The sequence below is a fragment of the Pelodiscus sinensis genome, chromosome 22, assembly GCF_052426305.1.
Source record: "Pelodiscus sinensis isolate ZL-2025 chromosome 22, ASM5242630v1, whole genome shotgun sequence".
Taxonomy (NCBI): domain Eukaryota; kingdom Metazoa; phylum Chordata; order Testudines; family Trionychidae; genus Pelodiscus; species Pelodiscus sinensis.
This window is the reverse complement of record NC_143073.1, coordinates 7,122,640-7,148,531: the sequence shown is the minus strand read 5'-3', so window position 1 is coordinate 7,148,531 and position 25,892 is coordinate 7,122,640. Positions and strand designations below refer to the sequence as shown.

General features: G+C 53.9%; 1 protein-coding gene across 2 annotated transcripts; it reads right to left on the bottom strand.

Annotated features, from left to right (window-relative positions):
- Positions 1 to 43: 43 nt before the first annotated feature.
- On the bottom strand, positions 44 to 21,921 carry LOC102443810 (SLAM family member 8-like). Of its 2 annotated transcripts, XM_006119411.5 has the most exons (8): positions 21,730 to 21,921; positions 20,356 to 20,476; positions 11,676 to 12,017; positions 9,871 to 10,164; positions 9,074 to 9,193; positions 8,441 to 8,529; positions 5,970 to 6,093; positions 44 to 2,205 (listed from the first exon to the last, which is right to left on the bottom strand). In XM_006119411.5, exons 2-7 carry the CDS (start codon positions 20,420 to 20,422, stop codon positions 5,977 to 5,979), a joined length of 1,029 nt encoding a protein of 342 aa, XP_006119473.3. In that variant the 5' UTR covers positions 20,423 to 20,476; positions 21,730 to 21,921; the 3' UTR covers positions 44 to 2,205; positions 5,970 to 5,976. The 2 variants fall into 2 exon arrangements, 1 of the variants encoding a protein (XP_006119473.3); XR_012897414.2 differs by lacking the exon at positions 21,730 to 21,921 and having other exon boundaries at positions 8,452 to 8,529; positions 20,356 to 20,733.
- Between the last annotated feature and the right edge of the window lie 3,971 nt (positions 21,922 to 25,892).

Below are 25,892 nucleotides of genomic sequence, written 5' to 3'. Positions count from 1 at the left end.
GTCCAGTGGTCTCCGTTTCCTGATATTGGCATGAACACGGGCACACGTCAGCCGATGCTTTATTGGACAGATTAGTGTAACCAGGGACGGAAGCCAGAGCACAAGGAGACTCGGGAAGATGACAGTGGAAGGGGCTGCTTCTCCACACACCACCCCCACCGGCGGGGTTCACAGGCGAGGTGATATATTCCAAGCTGCCCCAGTGTGCTAGGCTCTGCTGGACACAGAGACCATCCATCCCCTGCAAAGTCCCCCCGGGGGAGTAGACAGGACAGACGGGAGAAGGGATGAGCTGCTATCTCCCAGCACGTCATCCCCGCCACCTTCCCCCGCCGGAGCTTTTCTCCATGAGTACGTGGGCGGCGGGTTCGGGATCACCACATGCTGCTCAGCACTTCGTGCGTCACTCGAGAGCGGACGGGCCCGGGGCACCGCTGCTGAACCCAATGTGGCGGCGGATTGGCTTCTCCTTCCCCTGCCCCTCGGAAAGATGTGGGGGCCGTCGAGGGCCGCGAGTCTCCTTCTGAAGAGCTTCCCTGGACTGAAGGGAAACTTTCCCAGGCAGAAGGACCATCTCATGCTGCTCTTTCGTGATTGGTGGTTGCTCGGCGCCGGTTTCCATGGTACGAGCGCTAGGAACAGCAGGTGGCTGGGACTCTGCATGGATGCCTACCCACAATTAGCCCTTTGAGGCCGGAACAGCTACCCCAATGCACACCCGCATCTCTGCCATTCGCTTGCTACTCTGAGCTACCCTGGGCAGCGTCTTCAGGCGGACGAGAGACTCACTCTCCTTCCCTGGTGCCAGATTGGGCCCTTTTCTTCTTGGGCCAAGCAGGGTTGCCGGGGGCATAGCAAAATCTCCCAGATCTCGGGCTGCTGCTCCCTAGATGTTGCACAAGCAAGCGGACACGTGCCCCATACCCAGGGTGAAAATAACTTAACATTTCTTATCAGCACTGTCCTATGGTAACCTGGGTCCCTGCCGGCTCTTTAAATAGCTCCTGGCTGGCTTTTGCCGCAGCTCAGCCGGTGCTTGCCAGAGCTGCACACCCGCTCGCTTTCACCTCCGCTCGTATCAGGCCCTGCCTTAACTCACCTGCCCTCTGGAGCAAACAGGACTGGACTCCTGTCTCCGATTCCTGTTTGAGGACACTCCCAGCGGGGTCCAGCCCCACCTCGCAGCGCCTGCCTGAGCTTCAGGTGAGCTTTTCTGCCAGCCACGCGCCGCGTGGCTCTGGTGCCTTCCCATATTCAGCACACGGGGAGATTGGAGTGTTTAGTTCTCCCGCAGGTGCACCGCAATCTGACTGCCCTGTCCGCGGCCACAGAAACCCGCATTCCCCTCACTCAGCCAGCCAACCGTCAGGGGAAAGCCAACCCCCCGTCGCCCTCTCCCCACCTCCTGTGGCTTCCTCTCTCCCCCCACGCGACAGCACCATCTGCTCCGATTCCTCCCTCAGAGAACTTCCCTCCCTCCAAGGATCACCGAGAGAACGGGCCCCTAGATCCACCGCCTCAGTCACGTGTCGCAGGGCTAAATGGAACCGATACATAGATACACGCTGCACCTCCCAGCCCCCGGGCTCTGCAGCATCACGCGGCGAGGAGACGCCCCTGCCCCCGGGGGAGGCCGCTTTCCAGCGTAGGCTTCTACACAGTTGGGCAGCCTGGCTGAGACGTGGCCGGCGTCCTTCTCGGGACAGGCCATTCTGGGCCATGGTGCATTCCCCCTCTCCGCCCTCTGGCTCTGCAGTCGGCGAGGGGGCTGGAGGGCCGCACCCCCCCTCGCCGGCCACACGGGCTCCGTCGGTCGTCCCCTCGCAGGCAGGGCGAGCCGCGCCGCACTCAGCACTGTTCCCCCAACCCCCGGCGAAACAGCTAGCGACGTCGCCGGAGACTCAGCGGCCCGTCTCGCACGGGTGGCAGCGTCCCGGCTGCAGGTCCTGCTCCTCCCAGAGTCCGATCCTCCGCCTTCCGCCGGGTTCCTCCTGCCCCGGGCAGCCTGGGAGGGCTTCACACACGAGGATCCGGGGGTGGGGTGGGGAGGGGAGTGTCACAAGGCAGGCTACAGAGCTGGAGAACGGGTCTTCTCCCATTCGGGTTCGTGGGTGGACCGGAGACCATTCAGCTAGAGAGGCGACGGGGGCACGTGGTGCACGTCAAAGCCCTTGGTAAGCTCTGATACTCCACCTCCTCTGGCTCCTGCAGGAAAGAGAGAAGCCTCAGGGCGTGGCCAGCAGGCCCCTGCTCACCGCCTCTGGGCCACCAGCATGGGCAGGACACGACTGATCCGACGGGCCCCGACAGTCAGCTGGGGCACACAGCCCCCTCCCCACAGCTACCCTGATTGACACCGCGCACGACACCCATTGGACATCACAACGGCCCATGATCCCTGGCGTGGCTCTTTTCACTGCTCTCTTCCATTTCCCCACCCAACCTGCTCGTGGTGCAGGAGATGGGTGAGCGGCCAGGTGGGAGGGGAGGGGCTGTTCTCTTCTCTCCCTCCTGCGTGGGAACCCACCCAGCCCTCTGCCAGCAGCAGGAGCAGCTGGGGTCAGCAGCTCTGAAATCCATGCAGGGCTGCTCTAAGGATTTCTGGCAGCACTGTTAAACTGGTACCCCTCTGCCCAACGGCAACTGGGGAGGGGAGGGGGTGATTTTTTAGAGACGTGATTTTATCATCTTGCGCAGCACACAAATTAAATCTTTGTAAAACAAATTTTAAACCCAGGTCCTGTCGGCTCACACAGGAAGTTCAGAAACTGACAGTATCTACCTGGGGCAGGCCTGTGACATGCCTACATTCCCCCTTGGCTGGCTTCTTCGGCTAATAGCCCTGGCCAGCTGTGTCACTTTTAAGTTAATTAGATCCTCTCCGGAGGAAGCAGAACCACAGAACGGGGACAGGAGGAGGAGGGGTGGGTGAACATTAACTCCCAGGAGTGCCCCACATTTTCGGGTGCCTTAACCAGTGTTTCTCAAATTTTTTTTAATCAAAACAAAAAACAGGACTATGTAGCACTTTAAAGACTAACAAGATGGGTTATTAGGTGATGAGCTTTCGTGAGCCAGTCTCACTTCCTCAGATCAAATAGTGGAAGAAAATTGTCACAACCTTATATACCAATTGTATCCTTTGGTATATATGGTTGTGACAATTTTCTTCCACTACTTAATCTGAGGAAGTGGGTCTGGCCCACGAAAGCTCATCACCTAATAAACCATCTTATTAGTCTTTAAGTGCTACACAGTCCTGTTTTTTGTTTCAGCTACACCAGACTCACACAGCTACATTTCTATCACTATTTTTTTTTATCAAGTACCCCTTTAAAAAAATAAGTACCCCTGGTACCTACAGTTTTCAGACACATTTTTTTCTACCCTTGCAACACATTTGTTTAAACAACTTAACCGTAGCGAGGAGGGCGATGACATTTTTGGGTGTAAAAAACTCCCTATAGGAGTTGCTATAGGGAACTTTCTGGGTGTCTGGCTGATGAGTCTTGCCCACATGCTCAGGGTTTAGTTGATCGCCATATTTGGGGTCGGGAAGGAATTTTCCTCCAGGGTAGATTGGCAGAGGCCCTGGAGGTTTTTTGCCTTCCTCTGTAGCATTGGGCACAGATTACAGCTGAAGGACTCTCTGCATGTTGGGTCCTTCAAAGTATTTGAATGCTTCAATATCTTTGATATAGGTGAGAGGATTATTCTAAGAGGGGTGGTTGAGATTCGCCTGCACTGTGCAGGGGGTCAGACTAGATGATCATAATGGTCCCTTCTGACCTTAAAGTCTATGAGTCTATGAGGAAGGAGAAAATTTGTTCCTCTTGGTTTCTGAGGACAGGACAAGGAGTAATGGGCTTAAAGTGCAACAGGGGAGGTTTAGATTGGACATTAGGAAAAAATTCCTAACTGTCAGGGTGGTCAAATATTGGAATAAATTGCCAAGGGAGGTGGTGGAATCTCCCTCTCTGGAGATATTTAAGAACAGGTTAGATAGACATCTGACAGGGATGGTGTAGACGGAGCTTGGTCCTGCCTTGAGTGCGGGGGGCTGGACTCGATGACCTCTCGAGGTCCCTTCCAGTCCTATTATTCTATGATTCTATGATTCTAAGTTCAAAAATAATAAGGCACAGTGTAACTTCAAACAAACATTCAGTTTTCTCCAAATTTCAGTGAGGTTGACCAACCCCCCCCCTCCCCCTCCGACTTCTCTCGCATACGCCTGAGGGGACTCGTCCCACTGGTTGAGAAACACTGCCTTACACCATTGCGTAGTCTGTGCTTGGCTGAGGATGAATCTGAAACTGATCTGTTAATCAGGTTTTCCGCTCCCCACACTCAGCTGGTCCCATTGTCCTCAGCAAGGGTGGGAGGGGAGTTTGCATTGTTCTCAAGAAGTGAGGAGAATCTTCCATTCCCCCATGGGAGCTGCCCCAGTGCTTTTGAAAGTTCAGCGTGTCCAGCTGGGACCTGCTGTGTTCCAGGACAGGGGATGCTTCTGGAAATTATTTGGCCCGAAGGCTGTGACGTAGTGGGGGTACCTTGCTGGCTGCTATGCTGGGCAGTGGGCTGTGGGTGACCTCCGCTGGCTGCTGTCTGCAGCACAGCCCAGCAGGGCAGGGGATGAGTCATTATGCAAGGGGGCTTCGAACCTGTCCTGCCAGTTATCTCCCAGGGAGCGGAACAATGGGAAGAAGGTGGAGTGGAGCCCTGGCAGGGAGGCAGGGCCGGGAGTTAGTTAGTTAGTTTCGGTCTGGGAAGCAGGGGAGAAGGAGCTAGGGAGGGGGGTTGGGACTGTAGGGCCCAGCCATCCCTCATCTCAAGGGGGGGCACTGAGGCCTCCTAGCCCCAGTTCCTGTAACCAGATTACATCAGTGCTGTGCTGTATCCTGGAGAAGCAATAAACTTCCTCTATTCTATTGGCTGGCGGAGTCTGTTCGTGCCACTACAGGGGTGCAGGAGACGGGGAAACCCCAATGCGCTGTCACAAAGGCCTCGTCCATCTTCAGCACCGCAGCGACTGGAGGGAAGGAGCGATCGGCAACTCATTCAGCTACCTGTGTGGACGCTCGTACTCTGATTTGAATCTGGTTTGTAGTGAGTGAGTTCGCCAGCTCCTCATCCAGTTCCGCTAATGCGACAAACCAGATTTAAAATGAATTAAGAGCGTCCACTCGGGGGCTTGCATGAGTTTAACTCAGCTGGTTTTTCAAGAGGTTTAAACAAAACCACTGGGACTTTGGCAACAGACAAGGCCAGCCCCTCTACAGGTGGCCCTTTGGAGAAGGCAACGTGGCCTAGTGGATAGAGCCATAGGTTAGGACTCAGCATGCCCAGGATTATATTCCTGGCTCTGTTAGTGGCTTTCTGGGAAGTCATGGCATTACCGCGTGCCTCAGTTTCCCCATTAGTGAGATGGAGTTAAGGACACTGACCTCCTTGGTAGGGTGCACTAAAATCTATGAACGAGAAGAGCTAGATCAGTGGTCCCCAACCCTTCATGGCTGCCGGGCGCCCGGGGGCGGGGTCACTCACATGCCAAGCGTCCGGGGGTGGGAGCCGCTCACGCTCTGCACACCCAGGGGCAGCGGCTGCCCATGCGCCACACGCCTGAGGCCGGCACCGCACATGTGCTGCGCGCCCGGGGTAGGGGCCGCCCATGCGCCACGCACCCGGGGCCGGCGCCGTGCATTGCCAAATGTTTCGGCGGGCGCACATAAATGCCCTGGCAGGCACCATGGCGCCCGTGGGCACTGCATTGGGGACCACTGAGCTAGATGCCGTATAGTTATTCCCATGCTGTGAGCCATCCAGTTCTGGGTAAATAGCAGATGCTTTGGAGAATGCTCTCAGCTCCTGCATGCTCCATCTGAGTCCAGTGCACTCTTGCAAACTTCTCTGCACGCTCCTTTCCTCACTTTGTTCAACACCTGTACAGAAAGCAGCATCCTCCTCACCTGGTGCCTAGGTCACCTCCTCGGACGTATTCTCCGGGGTCCTGCGGATCTGGTCATAGACAGTGGTGATTAGATGCTCTTTCTGCGGGCTCCGCTCCATGTTATTTTCCAGGTGACGCAGGGCCTGAAACAAAAGCAGATAGGCTTGTTCTCGGAAGGACGGTGCAAGCCGTCTTCTCTGCAGGTGAATTTGCCAACAAGTCTCTTCCCAAAGCAGAAAGGGTTGAAGGTGCCAAAGCACGGACTTCTACCATCTGAGCTAGCAGAGCAACTGCCTGGCCCGGTAGCAGTTGTAGGTTGTTATCCTCTAGTCAGAACAGAGTGGGGCGTGACCCACACTGCTGTTACACTTTCAGAACTGGACAACACATAATCTAACCTCTTCAAAGCTCAAAATGAGGAAACTCTGGGAGGGACACTGTTTGGAGGAAGTGTCTGACCCTCTTTTCTTGCAATGGTTTGATGCGTCTGTGATGACCCCACGTTAGGCCTTCAGCAGAGATAAACCCAGCACCTTCAGCCTCAAGAAGAGAGGTGGGTGATAAGAGGCTGTGGGCCAGACGTGGATCGTCACAGTTAGCCCCTGGCAGGCCGCCGACGCTGTATTTACCTGCGGCTTGCAGCTCCTATTGGCTTGTGGATTGCCGCTTCTGGTCCATGGGAGCTGCAGGAAGCAGCACGAACTGGGACTTCCCACAGCTCCCATTGGCTGGGAACAGCGATCCATGGCCAACGGGAGTTGCAAGCGGCCGTACCTGTGGACACGCAAGTAAATATAGCACCGGTGGCCTGCCAGTGGCTAACCCTATCGAACTGCATCTGGCCCCCGGGCTGCCTATTGCCCACCCCTGCTCAAGAAGCATAAAGCCCATCCGCTGGAGCTAAAGGAGCATCACATTAACTAACGGCAGTAGTAGGCTGTTATCCTCTTTAGATAGCAGTCACTAGAGGGTGAGGTGGCACATTTCAGCAGCGGGTTTCACATTCACACAACACTCTCTTGGCGCGTCGTGCCAAGCCGTGGCTGCACCAGTGCATTCTGGGATTCTGGAGGCCCCAGCCCGAGTGCCTTCTATTTCTGCTGGCAGCAAAGCCTACGAGGTAGTTTCCACTCTGCCTTGGGAGACAGGACGTGTCGGAACCCTTGGGACTCCCTGCCTCTCTGTCAGCCTATAGACAAAGGCGGCGTGTGTGTGTGTGTGTGTGTGTGTGTCATGGCACCTCTGCACCTTCCTCTGCATGGCACTGTCGTTCTGGGCACGTAAGGGTCTGTGGGGAGGCATGGGAGGGCTAGGCGGGACGTAGCCTGCGGTGACTCTGCAAAGCTGGTTTGGGGGGATCAACTTGAGTGCAAGCAACCCTCTGGCTCCACCCTTGCTTCATCTTGGGGCCAGCTAGTCCAGGTTGAAAGCCCCCCTGAACTCAGGGGAGAGGACTGTGTGTGGACAGGAGAGGGTTAGGGACAGCCAGAACAAAAGTCCAGGCCAGCTCCGCAGGGACAATACACCCCTGTGAGGTGCAACGTGCATGCGCACACACAGCGGAGGGGGGGAAGGGAAGATCAATGTCTCTGAAGGGAAGAAAGAGACATGCACATCCTGGAGAGAGCAACACCCTTCCAGGAAGGGCACATGCACCTGTTAGAAATTCAGCCCCAGCCCCTCAGAATAGAGCAGCGCTCGGAGAGGCTATCGACCGGTGTTCCCTGTAAGCTGAGCACTTGGGTGACTGCCCAGGAGAGATTCAAGTGCCGTCCAGCTGTTAGCAGCGCGCCCACGGCCGGCAGTAGGTGTTTCTATTGGTGGTGCACACCCGTACACGCCTCGGTGCGCAGGACAAAATGTATTCCGCACACGGATGGGAAAAACTTAGGAGGGAACACTGCTGCGGACCCACACCTGAATGACAGCTCTAACCCTGGGGGAGATGCAGGGGAGACCTGCGCGGAGGAGCATCACGCACACAGCCCCGCCAAGAGAGAAGTCACACGCACCGTGAGAGGACACCCCCCCGCCCTGCCCCATGCGCAGAGCAGGACGCTCCCCAAAGGAAAGGCACATTCACACAGCAAAGACCAGCCACACAGATGAAAAGGGAGCAGCGCACCAGCCAGAGAGAGAGCCCATCTGCTGGCCGACATCCACACTGCGGCTGGGAAAAACAGCGGCAGCTGGTGACGGCGCCGCAAGACGACGCAACGTCCTCCCCCAGCCTGTGGCTGATGCAATAAGGATGTTTAACGAGGGAGTGGGAACCCCTTTCCTCGAAAGCTTGCGGTCCGAACGCGCGCAGGGCGAGAGACACCGAGGGAGGATTGCTTTCCTACATCCCTGCCTGCCGCATCCCTCCTTTGGCTGCTAAGGAAAGAGTCCCAGCCTTTCCCTTCCACGAGGCAGTGCCGGAGCTGCAGGGGCGGGGGGAAGGAGGAAGGAGGAGCAAGCTCCTGGATAATCAGCAATCAGAGCGCTCACCTGGTCATTACCTTCTGGGGGACTCCTCAAGATATCAGCATACTGGGGCTCCGCCAGACTTTCTTCCATTGGGCCGGTGGGGGTGGCGGCTGAGGAAAGAACACGAGGTTCAGAAAGGAGAGAGGAAAAGCCAAGTTCCCAGCAGGCTGGAGTGTCTGGACCGTTGCCGATCACGCCTCCCCTTTGTCATGAGCTGAGCTCCTGCGCAGATCCAACTCCTCAGAGCCACCCCCACCAAAATCACAGGCAGGGAATCCGTGTGAGTCCTTCTCCAGAAAATCAGGGTGATGGGGATGCTTGGATCAGAAGGGGGGGCTCATGAAAAAGGGGTTAAGACCTTGAACACACCGGGCATTAGCGCTAATCTCCCCATGGTCAGCTCTCAGGGGTTTATCACCCGCCTTGTGGTGGTCGATGTGCTTCTTAAAGCCCCAGCTCCCGGAGTCACGTGCTTAAAAAGAAGCCAGATTTTAGCCCCCTTCACCGAGGAGAGTTCAAATTCGAGCAGCGCTGGGCTGTTATTGAATCCCCCTCCTGCCATGATGGCAGCGATTCCTGCGGGATCCCAGTCCCGCGGAAGGGGTCTAATTCAGGCGTCGCAGCCGGAAAGGGGCAGGAAAGGACTTTTCGTACCTGGATCAGCCGACTTCTTGTTGTTCATCCGCCAGCACCAGACGGCAGTCCCGAGGGTTAGCACTAACAGGAAGAAAGTCAGCACAATGTACCCTGGCTTCGAGAAGGACGCGTCGGCGCCTGGAATTGTAGAGGATGGAGGTTAGCAGCACCCACCGAGAACTTGCAGCAATGAAGTTCTAACATCTCATCAGGCCGTGGCCAGAGAAGATGCTGCTCTGGTGTCCAGGGCCAAAGGGAAACCTTTAGTGGCTGAGGGTCGGGTCCTTGGCGAGAAGGAGAGTTTAGCTTCTACACCCATCAAGGCCATTTAGTGCCAGTCAAGGGAGTATTACGGATTGCGCTCTCTGAAGAGTAACCAGACCCCCTGATGACTGAGCTGGATACAAACCAATGGCCCATTCTGCACCCAAATCCCCTGAGGTATGCAGTCCCTTTCTATGCTGTGTAGCGAATGGGTCTGTGTTCCTTAGGCTGACTCTTCACGTCTCTCATCGGATCTGCTGCTCCTGTCCCCTGTAGCATCTGGGCAGCACCAAGAAACGTAGCACCAGGACACCGCAGTGAGACGGAGCAGCAGGACCCTCTCGCTTTTACAGTCAGGGAAACTGAGGCACGGAGCCGGGGGGTGGGGAGGGAATGTGACTGGACAAAAACCACCTAGCAGGTTAGTGGCCAAGCTGGGAATAAAAATGAGTTCCTCGAGTCCCAGGCCAGTGACCTAACCACTAGACCACGCTCTCTCCCTGAATCAAGGAAGCAGGCACTGCCATCAGAACGGTGACAAGCCTCCTCACCTCCACTGAGGCAGATGCTCTGCAGGTCAAAGGAGATGATCTTCTGATCCACAGGGTTGCTGACGGTGCAGGTGTAGGTCGTATTCAGGGAGCTGGGCTGCAGCGACAGCTGGAGCGTCCTGCCATCTGGGGAGAGCTGGTACCGGCCCGGATCCAGCTGTTGAGCCGGGTTCCCTTTGCCCCAAAAGATGCTCACGTTTCCCTTCCCCGAGCCCCGGCACTGCAGCGTGACGTTGCACCCCTCCGGCGTGCTGGCCAGCAGCTGACTCTGGATCTGGGGGGTCGCCACTGGCTCTGGGTTCAAAGACAAGCAACGATCAGAGGAATCGGTCACGCTCCGGACACCGTAACAGCGGCGCAAGGCAACAGAGGCCCCATCCCCCGATGCAGGGCAGGCTGGAAGGGCATGACTGAGCGCCCCTAAAGCGAGGCAGAAATTCCCTGAACGTAGGCGTTATGAGCGCGGCTCCCCAGCAAGGTCCAGGAGGCCGGCATCTCTAAGACTAGTCTCCACCAGCGGTTTCCCCTTTTCTTCTCATCACCCAGCTAAAGAAAATCGTTGCTGCCACGACCCAATAGAATTTAACTAGCGTGCGGGCTCTGGGGGAGGCTCCGGCTTTGGGCGGGAGCAGGGCTGGGGCAGGAGGGGTTTACCTTGAGCGGCTCCCGGTCCGCGGTGCAGCAGGGGGGCTAAGGCAGCTTCCTGCCTCTCCTGGCACCGCAGACCAAGCTGCCCCCAGAAGCAGCTGGTTCCCAGCCAATGGGAGTGCGGAGCTAGTGTGCGGGGCAGGGGCTGTGCGGGGTGCCCTGTAAGCTCCCTGCTCCCACATCTAGGAGCCGGGTCGGCTGCCGGCCACTTCTGGGGCACAGCTCTGTTTGCGGTGCTGGACAGGCAGGGAACTGCCTCCGCTCCCCGCACTGCTCGCCTGATCCCTCTGCAGCAACCAGACCCAGCGCCGGACGTCCCACCCCCTAGTCCTGGGGCACAGCCATGGCTTGACAACCACTGAGCTACATGACAAGCTGAGGCTGGCCTAGCTACTTTGCTTAGGGGCTGAACCTCCCCCTGTGCACCGCACCTCCACCCTGAGACATGTCATTACGCTGCCCTATGGCGCCACATGGACGGCGATAGGCCGATGGAAGAATTCTTTCACTGACCAAGCTGCTGCCTGCTCCTTGGAGAGGTAGAATGACCACAGTGACAAGACCATGGCTCTAGAGGTGAGGCTTTAAGTGGTGGGCGTAGCCAGTGGTGAAAGTACCTTAACATTTCTTACTGGCACTGTCCCTGCCAGCTCTTTCAATAGCTCCCTGGTGGCTTTTGCCACAGCTCAGCCAGCGCTTGCCAGAGCTGCACACCAGGGCGCACCCGCTAACTTTCACCTCTGGGTGTGGCTGAAGCCCCGACTTTGTGCATCCTGGGTAACATTCAGGCACATGCAGTGCACTTCTCAAACTTTTATGGAAGACTTAATAGACCCTGTGCCGCTGCTTCTCCTCTGCCAGGGGAGAATTTCACCCCAAGTGCACCAAACCATTTGGCAGCATGGCATGGTGGTCACTGGATTGGGGCTCAGGAGATGTGGCATCTATTCCTGCCTCGACCTTGTAGGGTGTCCTTAGGTTGGTCCTTTCCCCTGGCCTCAGTTTTCCCATCTGTCAAATGGGGATAATGCCTCTGCCTTCTATTGTAAAGTGCTTTGAGGTTACAAATGAAAAGAAGGAGGAATTATTGTTAATATCAGAGCACCAGACTCTGCGTTCTCCTGGAAACTATTAAATATCGATCTATTATCACCTACCATAGACCGTGAGGAGAAAGGCCTGATCCTCCACAGTGGCGAGTGTTGTCTTAATCCGGGCCTCATAAACGCCGCTGTCGCCCAGCTGCAGAGCCTTGATCTTCAGCGAGGTCGCGTTGTGCATTTCTAGCCGCTGCTGAAATCGATCTTTGGGATTGGGCCGCTCGAATCCCGCGCTGGTGAACTCAGCCAGCTGAATCGTATCACCCGTCCCAGCACCAAAGCTCCATTCGACTGTCCTCACCTTTCTCCCAGGGGACGGGACCACGGACAGCAAGACCGATCCCCCCAGAGTCCCATTCACCTGGCGGCGGGGAGTCGGCGCTTGGGCAACCAGGATATCTAAGAAAGAGGGCGAGGCCGAACGGTGACAACTCTCGAGTGTGTTACAAGAGACACAGAAAACCCGCAGCAAGGAGACCAATCGAAACATGATTTTTAGTTTGCTAAAACGTCCCTTCCAGCCTGCATCTCTTTTAAAAAGAACCCCCCTCCGCGCTCTTGATACAGAAGGGCTGAGGAACCTTTTTGGGGGGGTCGCTGACCCAGAGAAAAATCCGTCAGGGGCTGAACAAAAGTGAGAAGCAAAACAAAACAAAACAAAAACGAGGTGGCCTCGAACTCAGAAGCAAAGATGCTCCCCGCATTCCCTTCACATACCAGAGCCTGGGGGGCTACTCGATTTTGTGGGCCCCCTAGTTTCTGGGGTGGGGCCAAAATGAGGGGTTCAGTGTGTGGGCGGGGTTGCCGGGAAGCAGGCGTGGGATGTGGGATCTGAGTGGGAGGGAGGGCACAGGAGAGTGTTGGGGGTTGGCAGGTTTGGGAGAGTGGTAGGCTGCAGGAGCGGGCTGGGAGTGCGGAGTCCGGCACTGGGATCTGGGTGGGAGCGGGGGGGGGGGGGGTGCAGAAGTTTCCTCCCCCCATCAGGCAGAACCTGTGGGTTGGATCCAGCCCCCACAGTGGGAGCTGACGCTGGCGTTCCAGCCCCATGGAGAGCTGGTGGGGGGGCACAGGGCCGGCTCCCCTATGCTGGGCGGGAGCTAGCCTGGGGGGCTGGATCTACACAAGTCGGAGGTTCCCCACCCTGATAGAGCATCGGGCTATGTCTGGTGTGCAGTCCGGGGGTGTGATTGCAGCACACGCCCACCCACACTAGCTCTGAGTGAGCTAGCCTGGGAACCAGAGCGGCTAAGTCACGGCAGCCGGAGCGTTCAGCAGCCGTGGCCTTGCCCTGCGGCTGGCGGGTGAGCGAGTGAGATTAACGCCGGCGTGGGGACCTCTGCGCATGCTGCTGTCACGCCCTGAGGGAAGACAGCAGGCCGAGGCGGAAGGGAAGCGCCTCCCTGTGCAGAGGGCAGGCACAAGAAACACTGCCCCATTGGCGATCTCGGGATAGGGCTTTAGACAGAGCTAAGTGATGCTTAACCCCTCTCGAGTGGCCCTTTGCCTGGGGAACGTGCACCCAGCAGGAGTCCGGCCTGAGCCTGCAGATCAGGTGAATAGCCACGCAGGCCACCCAGGTATTCGGGCCCCTGACGCCCCTCCGGAAATTAGAAACCTTACTGCCACCAGCCGCCTGGGAGCTCAGGGACTGACTTTGTGCCGCGTTTGTGCAGCGCCAAGCACAGCAGAATCCTGCTCCGGGATTGGCGCTCCCAGGTGCCCCCGCTGAGACAATAGATAACGAGAGCCCCACTCCGAAGAAGGGCTGACGGGGCTAGATCCGCGTGAGGAGAACGTCTGGTCAGCGCAATGCCTTTCCCCAGACCCAGCCGCCTGTTGGCAGGAAGAGTTTCCTGAGCACAAGGAACCCTGCGAGGATTCTGAGCACAGCTGTTTCTCTGGAGCAGCGTTGGTCTAAACACATGGGTTTATTTAGCGCCGGCCTGGTTGCGGGATCCTCTGCCAAATAGGGTTGCCAGGTGTCCAGTGTTTAACTGGAGAGTCTGTTTTTTGCGCCTTCTGTCCAGTAAAAAAGTTCAGAAAATACCGGACATGTGCAATGTCTGGTATTTTCTGCTTTTCCAGCTGGGCGCCTGATGGAAGCCTAGCGGGGGTGGGAGGAGTGGCTAGGGAAGCGGGGCCGCGATCGGCGCCGGGAGATTCTGCCTCCCCAGCCACTCTCCCCACCCCCACCAGCGATCGGCACTGGGAAGTCCATGTAGTCAAAATATATGATGTAGACTATTGATTGTTTATAATAAAGTTCCCAGTCAGTGTTAAGCATAGTTGTGGGGTTTTTTTAGCACACGTGTTCGGTATTTATGGGGGGGGGTTTTTGCTCGACAAATGTTTAGCACGTGTGTTTGGTATTTATGAGGGTTTTTTGTTTGTGCTCGATAAATTTTTAGCACGTGTGTTCAGTATTTATGGGGTTTTTTTGTTTTTGCTCAACACATTTTTAGCATGTGTGTTCGGTATTTTTTGAGAAACCATCTGGCAACCCTACTGCCGCGGCCTAGCCCCGAAGTCACGTTGGAGGCAGGGAGAACGAATGTTCTCTGTGTTGTTTCTATGCCGACAAATGCCAGCCTCATTAAAAGCCCACAAAAGCCTGCCGAGAAATCTGATAGTTCTTTGGGATTAGGCCATGGGATCCCCCAACCATCTGGTGCATTTGAAAGACGTGACGACGGGCAAGCGTGTGCCGGGGAGTTTTGCTGTGGATGTAGAATGGGAGTGGGCCTCTCTCATGTCTTCTCGGAGACAGCTGGGGTAGATCTCCCCGGCCTCTCGAGGAGCTTGACTCTATTGAAGTCTCCCTGGCAGGGATCCGTCCGCTTTGCTCTGTGGATGGCTCTTGTGATTTACCCCAGATCTGGCCCCGGATAAACCATAGTTCGCACCTTTCCCCCCTTAGGCAGCCAAAGCTGTGCTCTAGCTCAGCCAGGAGTTACGCAACAGTGAGGGAGGCAGGAGGCACCGTGCTGGGTGGGACGTCAGATTCCCTGTCAGAACGACCCCTTTCAGTGGGGGGAGGAGGAAGGGTTAACAAAAGCCCTCTACAGAAAAGGACTGTTTCGCCCACCCGCACAATGCAGCCACCGCTGAAGTGAGGGAGGGCAGCTGTTTCCTACCCCCCTGGAGATTCCCGTCCGATGTTAAATGTGGGACATCAGGCTGAACAGGTTTGTCGTCCAGCCGCGGCAGGAAGCGCAGCTGCTGCAGCCTGCTGGCTTATCCCACTAGACCCCAGAGCCTTTCTTCAGGGCACTGGCCGCCTTCAGCAGACCCCAAATAAAACAGTGCCATGTAAACCCAGGGGCTGCTTGACTCCAGCTCAAGGGCCTCCCTGCTTCTAGCAGCTGTTCCCCATTACCCTCTCTCAAAGAGTTGCCAGGGGTCTGGTATTGGCCTGAACAGTCCAGTATTTGTGGTCTCTATCTGATTTAAAAAACCAGAAAATACCAGACATGTAAAATGCTGCATCTGGCAGGGCGGGGAAGCGGGGAGCATGGGGATTTAAAGGCGCAGTGACTCTTTTTTTTGGTCTTTTTTTTCCCCCTCAACAACTTTGGTCCCGTTTTTTTTTTCTCAACGAATTCCCCTCCCCCCCCCCCCATGTTCAGTAATTTTTGTGAAAGTATCTAGCAACCGTACCCCAGCAGGCCAGGCAGGTCCTATGGATTGTCTCCCTTCCTCAGAAAATAATGCCTCTTTCAGCCTTTATCAGCCTACAGTGCACAACAGGCAGCCCTCTGGCCCCATGCAGGCCCGCCCCCTGCTTCTCATGGGGCTCTGGCTCAGCACAGAGCAGGCAGCCTATTATTTTACTGCCTAGTGTAGCAGGGTCTAAGGCCTCAGGATTCCGGGGCTGTGGGTTCTAATCCTGGCCTCCGTTTTCCCAGCAGTAAAATGGGTCAGTCCCACTGGCCTGCTTCACAGGGGTGTGGTGAGGCTCACGCCATTCAAGATTGTGGGGTGCCCAGAAACCAAGGCAGCAATGGGCACCCCAGAGGTGGGCGAACTGATCTCTGGTTCTAACAAGTTAAGTCCGTAGGATGAAAGGTGATGCATCATTGAAATTAAACCTAGTCCCTCCAGCCATGCTTTCCCTCCTCTCCTAGCCCGCTTGGATGGGGAGGAGAAACAGCTGCGCCTGTGTATTAAAGAAGATTAAATACCAACATCAGAGAGTTTACTTCTTATAAACCTTCCCGCAGCCCACATTACAAGCTGCCTCTTTGCATTGCTTTGTACACATCTCTGCATAAGACGTGCTGAGCCTCAGCGGGGCTTTTCTGACACTGATCCTATTTGTCTGAGGCTTCCTTTGAGTTTCCTTTTTTTTTAAATCTGTGCCTTAAACCACTTCTGAATTTCACTCCCCTCCCACGTCACGCGTTCCAAGCCGACAGGTTTGCAGCCATTGTGCAGAGAGGAAGGGGCACCTGGACTACGTCTAGCCTGGCACGATTTTCCGCAAATGCTTTTAACGGAAAAGTTTTCCGTTAAAAGCATTTGCGGAAAAGAGCGTCGAGATTGGCACGGACGCTTTTCCGCAAAAGCACTTTTTGCAGAAAAGCGTCCGTGCCAATCTAGACGCGCTTTTGCACAAGAAAGCCCCATTGCCATTTTTGCGATCAGGGCTTTTTTGCGCAAAACAATACCGCGCTGTCTACACTGGCCCTCTTGCGCAAAAGCATTTGCGCAAGAGGGCTTTTGCCTGAACGGGAGCAGCATAGTATTTCCACAAGAAGCATTGATTTCTTACATGAGATCGTCAGTGTTCTTGCAGAAATTCAAGCAGCCAGTGTAGACAACTGGCAAGTTTTTCCGCAAAAGCAGCTGCTTTTGCGGAAAAACCTGCCAGTCTAGACGCAGCCCTGGTGTCTGTGGTGCTCACCTATCCCGATCCAGGAGAGTAGCTAAGCACGTGCTAAAGGGTCAGACTTTCTCCAGCACTCAGTGCCGACAACTAGCTGGGCAGTTAGGGGGCAGAGCCGTAGGTGGTGAGGTCTACGGGCCCACGGTGCCCGGACACTGGGGATATTCCTGGCCTGGGGCTCAGCTCCACGGAAATTTGGGGCTGGGTCTCTCCCCCACCTGTGTCTGCTGGCTCCGCAGAGCCCAAACCCAAACTCCCTCCCAGAGCCATAGGCAGGTGCGGGGAGGAAGTTTGAGAAGGGGAGCGATGTGGGCCAGCTCCAGGCATTCTGGGAATGGCCAACATTTCTTCAAACCTGGCTCCCCTTGGCACTGCGCCCAGTGGAGATCCAACATTCGTATGGAACATCTAGCCTCACTTGTCAGTGCTGAGCCCAGAGGTGAGGGAACTAGGGTGTGTGTGGGGGGAGGAGGAGGCAGCACAGGAATATGGGGTGGGAGGGGGGGACGAAGCCGTTGCCCTCCCCCTGGCTTGATATGGTTTCAATTCTACACAGGGTTTATAGTTTGGTTCAATGGCTCTCAGCAAAAATTATCCCAGCGTCCTTGACTGAGCCCTTTTGAAAACCCTGGTCACTGGGTAAAGTTCACCTCCCACGCACAGCTCCCATGGACTTCACCAGGGGCGTGGCATTCACCCACAGCACTTCTGGGGTGTGCAGAAACTCTGGCAGTGCGGGGCAACTTAGGCTAGTGAGTGGCAGTGTGCCCTCTAATTTTTTCCATCCGTGGGTGGAATCAATTTTGTTCTGTGCACCCAATTATGTGCACCACCAGTAGAAACACCTGCTCTCAGCTGTCTTTTGATGTTTCCACCACAAACCAAAATCATCCGAATTAATCACGTGGGCCCAACTCACTGTATTCACCAAACACCCAGTTTAGCCGCCTGCCCACTACCTTTCTGGCAGGCTTCTCAAACACGGAGCGCAATGAGCACCGTTCGAGGGCTTTGCAAACAATTTAAAAGGGGAGGACTCGGTGCCTAGATACAACAGCCCCCACTACCATGGCACTCACGTTCCTCCAGTCTTTATAAAGTCTCACGCCACCCTGTTTTACAGATGGGGAAACTGAGGCACAGGGCCTCTACCCATTACCAGGACATTTGTGCCAGAGCAGGCAATTGGCTCTCTAAAGGACAAACACAACCTGACTGGTGAAAACTGGCTTGCAATGCAGCGGAGGTCAGACCAGATGAGCAAATGCACCTTTTTCGCTCCTGAACCGTATGAATCAAAGTTTGAGGCGGGGGCGCTAACCACTGGGCCATCCTTCCTCGCTTTTAGAACACTTGGCTTTGAATTAACACTTCCCATTGTGTTGAAGGTGAGGGCTGCCCATCAAGATCTCTGCCAAGCACCCCGCTTCCGTGAAAACAGCGCAGACACAGATGCCGGCGCTTTCCTGTGGCCGCCACAAACTTTTTCCACTAGCCTCATCCGCTCTCGTGCCAGTTTACCCGTCGCTCGAGCGACGCGTGGGTCTCACCACAACGCTAACGTCCGCTTTAGAAAAGGCGACCGTTCCAGAGCTGCCGATTTGGTCTCAATGACTCCAGTTCCATTTGCTGCGGCCGCATCATTGTTCGGGGGAGTGAGGAAATGACGGGTTGGAAACATACCAAGGCTGGCTCGCTTTAAGACAATCAAACCATTTCCTGAATTGGCAAAGGCCGGGCAATTTTTATCCTGTTTACCCAGCAGTTGTTTGGAATGTGCTAATCTGAGTAAATCCTGGCATCAAACTCACTGCTTGTGAGGCGGAGGGAGGATAACACCAGAAAGGTCTAGGAGTAAAAGGGGGGAAGTGTAAATACTAGAGTGCCACAGGAAACTCTGAGCTAGAGAGAGGAGAAGGCAGAGATACATAGATGGGAAGGATCACAGAGTAATGATGAGAGAGAGACACAGATGAAGTACAGTGATAGAAATGTAGCCGTGTTAGTCTGGGGTAGTTGAAGCAAAATGCAGGACAATGTAGCACTTTAAAGACTAACAAGATGGTTTATTAGATGATGAGCTTTCGTGGGCCAGACCCACTTCCTCAGATCAAATAGTGGAAGAAAGTAGTCACAACCATATATACCAAAGGATACAATTAAAAAAAATGAACAAATATGAAAAGGACAAATCACATTGCAGAACAGAAGGGGGATGCGGGGGGGGGGGGGGTGGGAAGGGGGAGGAAGGAAGGTAAGTGTCTGTGAATTGCTGATATTAATGAAGTACAGGCAGTCCCCGGGTTACGTACAAGATAGGGACTGTAGGTTTGTTCTTAAGTTGAATTTGTATGTAAGTCGGAACTGGTACATATTGTAGGGGAAACTCTAGCCAAACATTTCTCCAGAGCTCAGTTTTATTCTCCCACACCTCACTTCCCTCAGTCCTTTATTCTCAAGCTGAGGTGTCTGCTGAGAAAAGCCGCTCCGCGTCTCCCTGGTCTGCTGGGGGGGGCGCTAGCTTCGCATCTCCCTGGTCTGCTGGGGGAGGGGGGCGCTAGCTTCGCGTCTCCCCGGTCTGCTGGGGGGAAGCAGCTAGTGCGGGGTTGCCTCTCCCCGTTTGTAAGTAGGGATCCGATGTAAGTCGGATCCATGTTACCCGGGGACTGCCTGTACAGAGGCAAGAATTGTAACTGATTTGAACCAAGTGATCCTAGTGCTGTTTGTACATGAATCAGTCCAATTTAGGTCTAATTGAATTCCAGCACCGCAGCTACACGGCCGTGCCACTGTTACGAGATTTTTTTGGCTCTGCGTTTGTTCAGTGCTCACCCATTTTTTGTCACGGCGCACAGTGACACCCCCCTCTATCCTATACCCTGGTGCAGAGAGAAGAGAACAAAGAGCCATTGGGAAGTGCTAAGTCACCAGAAATGTCCTTTCGTGACAGTGTGTTTTATTTGAGATCTTCCTCAGCCGCCCGGCAGAATCACGGGACGTGGAGGGCTAGACGAGCGTTCCTTTTAAGGAATGATTAGCCTTCTGGTTGTAAAATTGTTGAAGCATCAACTGTTTGTTCGGATTCGGGATGAGACCATCTTTCCATAGCACCACTATGTCCTGCAGCATATTTTGTAAAAATAGCCCATTTTAGGAAGAAGACCTCCCTGCGGATCTGTCTCTGCTATTAAAAGATTTTTCTAGGAACTGCAGCTCTGGTGAGAATGATTAGATTTGTGGATTAGCAAAGTGAGAATTAACGGAGGTTCTTCTGGCTTTTTTTTACATAAGAGCCCCAGCTCTCAGCTGGCCTAAAATGGCAAAGCTGCCCTGTATTCAGGGAGTCTACGCCCGTTTATACTAGCTGGCCCATATCATTAATGAGCTGTTGACCCAAATCAGATGATACCTTTGAAAAGAACAGAGTCTTTTCCTCGGACACCTGAAAATCAACAACCTAAGGAAGAAATCAGGATTGTCAGCACTGTTTATTCCCTCGGCGGTGCAGTTCTAAATCCTTTGGAAAATAACCGGACAAATCAACTGGATTAGATAACACACTGGAAACTATCTAGCCACAAATCTGCAGTAGACAACAGGAAAATGGGCTCAAGAATTGTTCTACCTCTGTTCATACAGCTTTGAGATTCCACTCACATTGATTTACCATTCAGCAATGACCCAGTCTAAAGCAAAAAGCATAGCAAGCTGCCATAAATGCACAGAAAGCAATTTACTATGGAGGAAGACATACCAGCCGGGTTTCCCTTTGCTCTCCTGCTCTGTGCTAGAAAATGATTACATTACTCTGCCCTACACGTGTCCAATTTAAATCAGTTCTGCTTCACCTACCTGCAGAGAGGGTAATCAGCGTCATGAGCAAGAAAGGGAGAGAGGGTTTTTTGCTGGCCACCTCCATGTCTTCACGGTTCTCTCTGCGTCTCTGTGCTGATCCCGGCAGCAGTGGCAGATGCTGGGAGATAGGAGGAGCAAAACGGCATCATGCACGCTCTCGAGGGAGTCTGTGCATCCGGGAACTCAGCACCGTTATTAGCTGATTATCCACTTGTATTTGATCGAGTATGCAGGGCACTGGTCAATGTGCATGCAAAACCAAAATTGCTTCTTTGGCAGGCGGATCCTCCATCCAGCTGCTCAGCCAGGCTGTGCAATGCTTGCTTATGGATGAGCTGGCTCGTTAAGGAATCTTGCATCAGGGAAATTAAATAACCCCTTCCCCAGAGCCATATCCTCCCTGAGCCAGGGACCTTCCTGTTTTCAGAAGGGGCATTGTCTCCTCATCTAAGGGCTGGCCTGCACACCGGTTTACCTATGCATTAACCCAGATCTCCACAGGCAGGCACCAAGAAGGCAGGCACCCCAGGCCTGATTCTGTGCGGTGCTGAGAACTTTCGACTCACACTGACAGCAATGGGAAGTGAAGACACCGAGGCCCAGATCCTGAGAGGCACTTCACCCCTGATCTCCCCAGGGAGTCAGGCAACTAAAAGGATTTGGGCCTCAGGTAGGGTTGCCAGATGGTTTAACCAAAAATACCAAACACTCCCCCCCACAAAAAAAAACCCACCAGGGAAAAAAATTCTGTTGAGAAAAAAAAGGGGGAGACCAAAGTTGTTGAGGAAAAAAAAAGGACCCCAAGAGCTCCCCTATGGAACCAGGTAAGCACCTGGGATTTTCACCTCCTGGCCAGGGAAAAAAAATCAGAAAATACTCGACATTCTAGGTGTCCGGTATTTTCTGAATTTTTTTACTGGACAGGATGCAAAAATATCGGATTGTCCAGGTTAATACCAGACACCTGGCAACCCTAGCCTCAGGACGTCGAAGGGAGAGCTTTAAGGATCGGGCCCTAAGATTTTGGGATGACTGAAGACACAAGCCAGAGTCCTGGGCCGCCTTTGCTGTCAAGTCCCGTACCACGGTGCAGTGGTCTTGCCATCGTTATGCGCTGTGGGTTCTTGGAGCCCAGTTTACACCGGTGTAAAGAGGGGCCTGGGACACGGGGCAGCAGAGGATCAGGCCCGGGGGGATTCTGCAGCCGCCAAGCCTGGAGGGAGCTGACTGTGACTCCGTGTGATCCCCTAGGCACCATCATTTCACGGGGGCTGGACTAGCCTGCCAGGCCGCGGCGGGAGAGCAACATGCAGGACTGCAGACGCGCACTGCAAGAGACGGAGAATTTCCCACAACAGGGAGGCCACCTACCTCTACGTATCCGGCTTGCTGTTCTGAAGCACCCAAGAGGGACAGCCGAAATCCTTGAGAAGAAGGCGGCCGGGACTTGGGGACACCTGGGAACAAGCCTCAGCCTTAGCCGTAGCCACAACCGGCCACAAAGAAAAGGCTCTCCAGACAGGGAAATGCGATGTCCAGCCTGGCCCTTGGCAGCCGATGGAAACGCTCCCCACAACAGGCTCACGGGGGTTTGGCTCAGCTTCCTTCTCTTAAAGCCAGCAAGCTGGCGAGCCGGGCCAGGTCCCGGGGGAGTCAATGGGTGTCCTTCCATGGGATGATGTGCTTGACTTGGCTGGTTTTCAGCACCCGGAGCTCTGGCAGCTATCCCAGGATATGGACTCATCTCTGGCCAGGCCCCAAGCCTCTGTTCCCGGTCACGCTTGGGACCACCAAGCTGCCGTGTCTGAGAGCCGGAAGTCCTATGCGAACAGCCAGACACTGACCTCTGATTTACACCCGCAGGGGAACCGGCTCAGTGTCTCTCCCATGCTACGGCTGGGGTGACGTGCTAGCGGTACCTGCACCGGGCTGGAACTGAAACGCTCGGTTCTCAGCCACATGGTCTGTGGGAAAGTAGAGGAGCAGCTTAGAGAAGAGAGAAGTAGCTGCAGTCAGTGCCTTAATTACAGCCACATTCTGCCTGTAGGCAGGTAGCCCAGCCAATAACCCTGTGCAGTCCAGGCCAGGACTGTGGAGGCAGGAAAAGAGAACCACCTTGCGGAGATAAGGATAAAATGCTGACTCTGGCAGGGACCTTGAAATAAGGAGCATCTGGGTGGAACTAAACTGTTAGCCATTGGTGTTTGTAATGGGAAGGGGACTAATTGTTATTGTTATTATATCTAATGGACAGTATATAAACTGCTTCATAATTGCTTGTATTCGAAGATCTGCCTCGGGGGGGCTTCCCCCCCCATTCGAACCAGTTTTTCCCTTGCTGCAGCTCGTAATAAAACTGCCTCTGGCTACTTGTTGCTTACAAACGCAGAGTGAGGACAATGTTTTCTTCCACAATTTGGTGCTAAGACAATGTGGGCCGGGGAGCCCATGGGGCCCCCGGGGTCTGGCTGTGTCCCACAGCCCGGGTAAAGAGTCCTTTAAATTCACCACCCTCTGTTCCTGTGTCTTTGTGGGACTTTTAGTCACCTTATTATGTTGCATGTGATTTCTACTGTCCTGTAGTAACCCCGGGTGCGTGCCTCAGTTTCCCACACCACACCACATCAATACCTAGATGGGGATGGGAATTTCAGTGCGATAGCCTCCCCCACAAACTGATACCCTTCGTAACCTGAGCCCAGGAGGGGGTGTGACCGGGTGACACCTTTTTCCCCCATGAAACAGGCAAAGTCCAGAGGCAGGGCTGGGGTAGGCTGCTGGGGGTGAGAGTGAGTCTTGCTGGCTTGGGGTGCAGGAAGGGAGATCAGGGCCTTGATATTGGATGAGCTGGACACACAGTAAGCAGGGCAGCAATGGGAAGGAGGTGTTAGAACATGGCCAAACCCCTGGGCGACAGCGTTAACAAGAAGTGTGGGGGGAGGCAGTCCAGAGGATAAGGCAGTTGGCAATAAGATGCAGACCTTTAAAATTAACAGGAGTTAGGTACCAATGTACCCTTATGTATCTGGCCCCGCATCAGGGCTCCTGAGTTCTAATCTTGGTTCTGCCACAGATTTGTTAGCTGTTATGCCTCAGTTTCCCTACTGAAAGGGGGATACTAATTAGGGATGGCTAAAAGGGTTCCTTCTACTGGTTGAACTTCTCTAGTCTGGCACCCTCGGGACCTGACCGGTGCCGAACCAAAGAATTTTCCGGACCACGGGAGGTCAAAATTGTCTAGCAGCATCACCAGCGCTGCCACTGCTTCCTGGGCTCTGAGTAGATATTTAGGGGAAATTAGAACAAAATCACAGTACAGAAGACTCTGAACCACCACTGGTGGCTGTAAACAAACTTTATGGGATTGTGGGAAACTTGGCGACATCCATGCTAAGCAGACATCCGGCTCACTCAAATCATGCCGGACCATGGAAGTTGCTGAACCAGAAAGTGCCGGACTAGAGAGGTCAACCAGTACTTTTTTTTCTTCTGCAATTTGGGGGTTTGATTCAATGAAATTTTTTGCGGAAAGCATCTGCTGTCCTTGAAACATTTTGGTTTTTCACCAGAGACTGGAGAAACTCAAAGAACAAAGGCTTCTCAGTCCCGGACCACATGTATTTTAGGCCCTAACAAGAAATGTCTCCATTTTCTGCTGAAAGCTTCAAGGAAAAAAATTCCCACCCCTTTTCAACGACATTTTTCAGGCAGGAAGGGAGAAATCCCCTTTTCTGAGCAGTTAAAAATATGCTGACGGTCTCTTGCAAAGAGCTGGCAGAGAAGAGGGAAATGTTGCTAACAAGATTCTAATTTATTGACAAAAACTCCCCAAGGTAAAAGAACAATGGAAGCGCTTTGACATAATGGTTTGTTTTGTTTCAGCAGGATAAAGCTAGGGTCCGGGTATTGTCAAGTGTTTCCAATTCTGATATCAGCTGTTCTGGAAATTGACAAGAAATGAGTCCTCTATTCCCAAAACACTAATTAAGCCATTCTCCAGTGGATGCACCTTCCCTCTGAAGATCTCAAAGCACCTTACAACTTCCAGGGGGAAATTCCCCAGTGAGCAGAGGGCTGGAGAAAGCCTTAGGCAGCAGACAAGAACACAAGAACATAAGAACGGCCGCACTGGGTCAGACCAAAGGTCCATCTAGCCCAGTATCCTGTCTACCGACAGTGGCCAGCACCAGGTGCCCCAGAGAGGGTGGACCGAAGACAATGATCAAGCGATTTGTCTCCTGCAATCCCTCTCCAGCCTCTGATAAACAGAGGCCAAGGACACCATTTTATCCCCTGGCTAATAGCCTTTTATGGACCTAACCTCCATGAAATTATCTAGCTTCTCTTTAAACTCTATGATAGTCCTAGCCTTCACAGCCCCCTCTGGCAAGGAGTTCCACAGGTTGACTACACGCTGTGTGAAGAAGAACTTTCTTTTATTAGTTTTAAACCTGCTACCCATTAATTTCATTTGGTGTCCTCTAGTTCTTCTACTTACAGAACTAATACATAACTTTTCTTCATCGGCCCTCTCCACACCACTCATGATTTTATAGACCTCTATCATATCCCCCCTCAGTCTCCTCTTTTCTAAACTGAAAAGTCCCAGTCGCTTTAACCTCTCCTCATATGGGACCCATTCCAAACCCCTAATCATTTTAGTTGCCCTTTTCTGAACCCTTTCCAAGGCCAAAATATCTTTTTTGAGGTGAGGAGACCACATCTGTACACAGTATTCAAGATGTGGGCGTACCATAGTTTTATACAGGGGCAGTAAGATATTCTGGGTCTTATTTTTTATCCCTTTCCTAATAATTCCTAGCATCCTATTTGCCTTTTTGACCGCCGCTGCACACTGTGTGGAAGTTTTCAGAGAACTGTCCACGATAACTCCAAGATCTCTTTCCTGATTTGTCGTAGCCAAATTAGCCCCCATCATACTGTACGTATAGTTGGGGTTATTTTTCCCGATGTGCATTACTTTACAAGCACTTATGACTGCACCAATATTCACAGCAAAGCATCCAGGCCCACCCAATGCCTCCGCAGCAGGCCACTGGCGTGTATCACTGTGAACTTCAAGCGAATTCACAGAAACTCTTCCGGCGGGTTCCTGGACGGAGCAGTTGACTCAATTGTGCTTAATTTCCCTTATTCCCTCGTGAGTCGGGGGAACTGAAAGCTGCAGATGTGAAGGGAGGAGGCAGCAGATGGAAACCACCCTCTTCAAAACTTGTGGGGGAATCAGTTTGTAAGGAGGACGGGCAGCACAGTGTAAACTCCCCACTCCCAAGGCTTTTGGAAAGACAATGCCTCCTTCGAGAGGGAAGTGAAACCAGCCAGCCAAGGGCAGCAGGTCTGTTTGGGTGCCTTAGATCGCTGCCTGTGCACATTTGGACCACACCGCCCCTCCCGAGTGGCTTCTAGTCTCACATCGGGCCAGTCGCTCCCCGACACCCGCAGGGATGCCTGCAAGATGGGTGCCGGACGCAGGAGGAGGGCAGCCAATGGGAGAGTGTCAAGAGCCCCTCTCA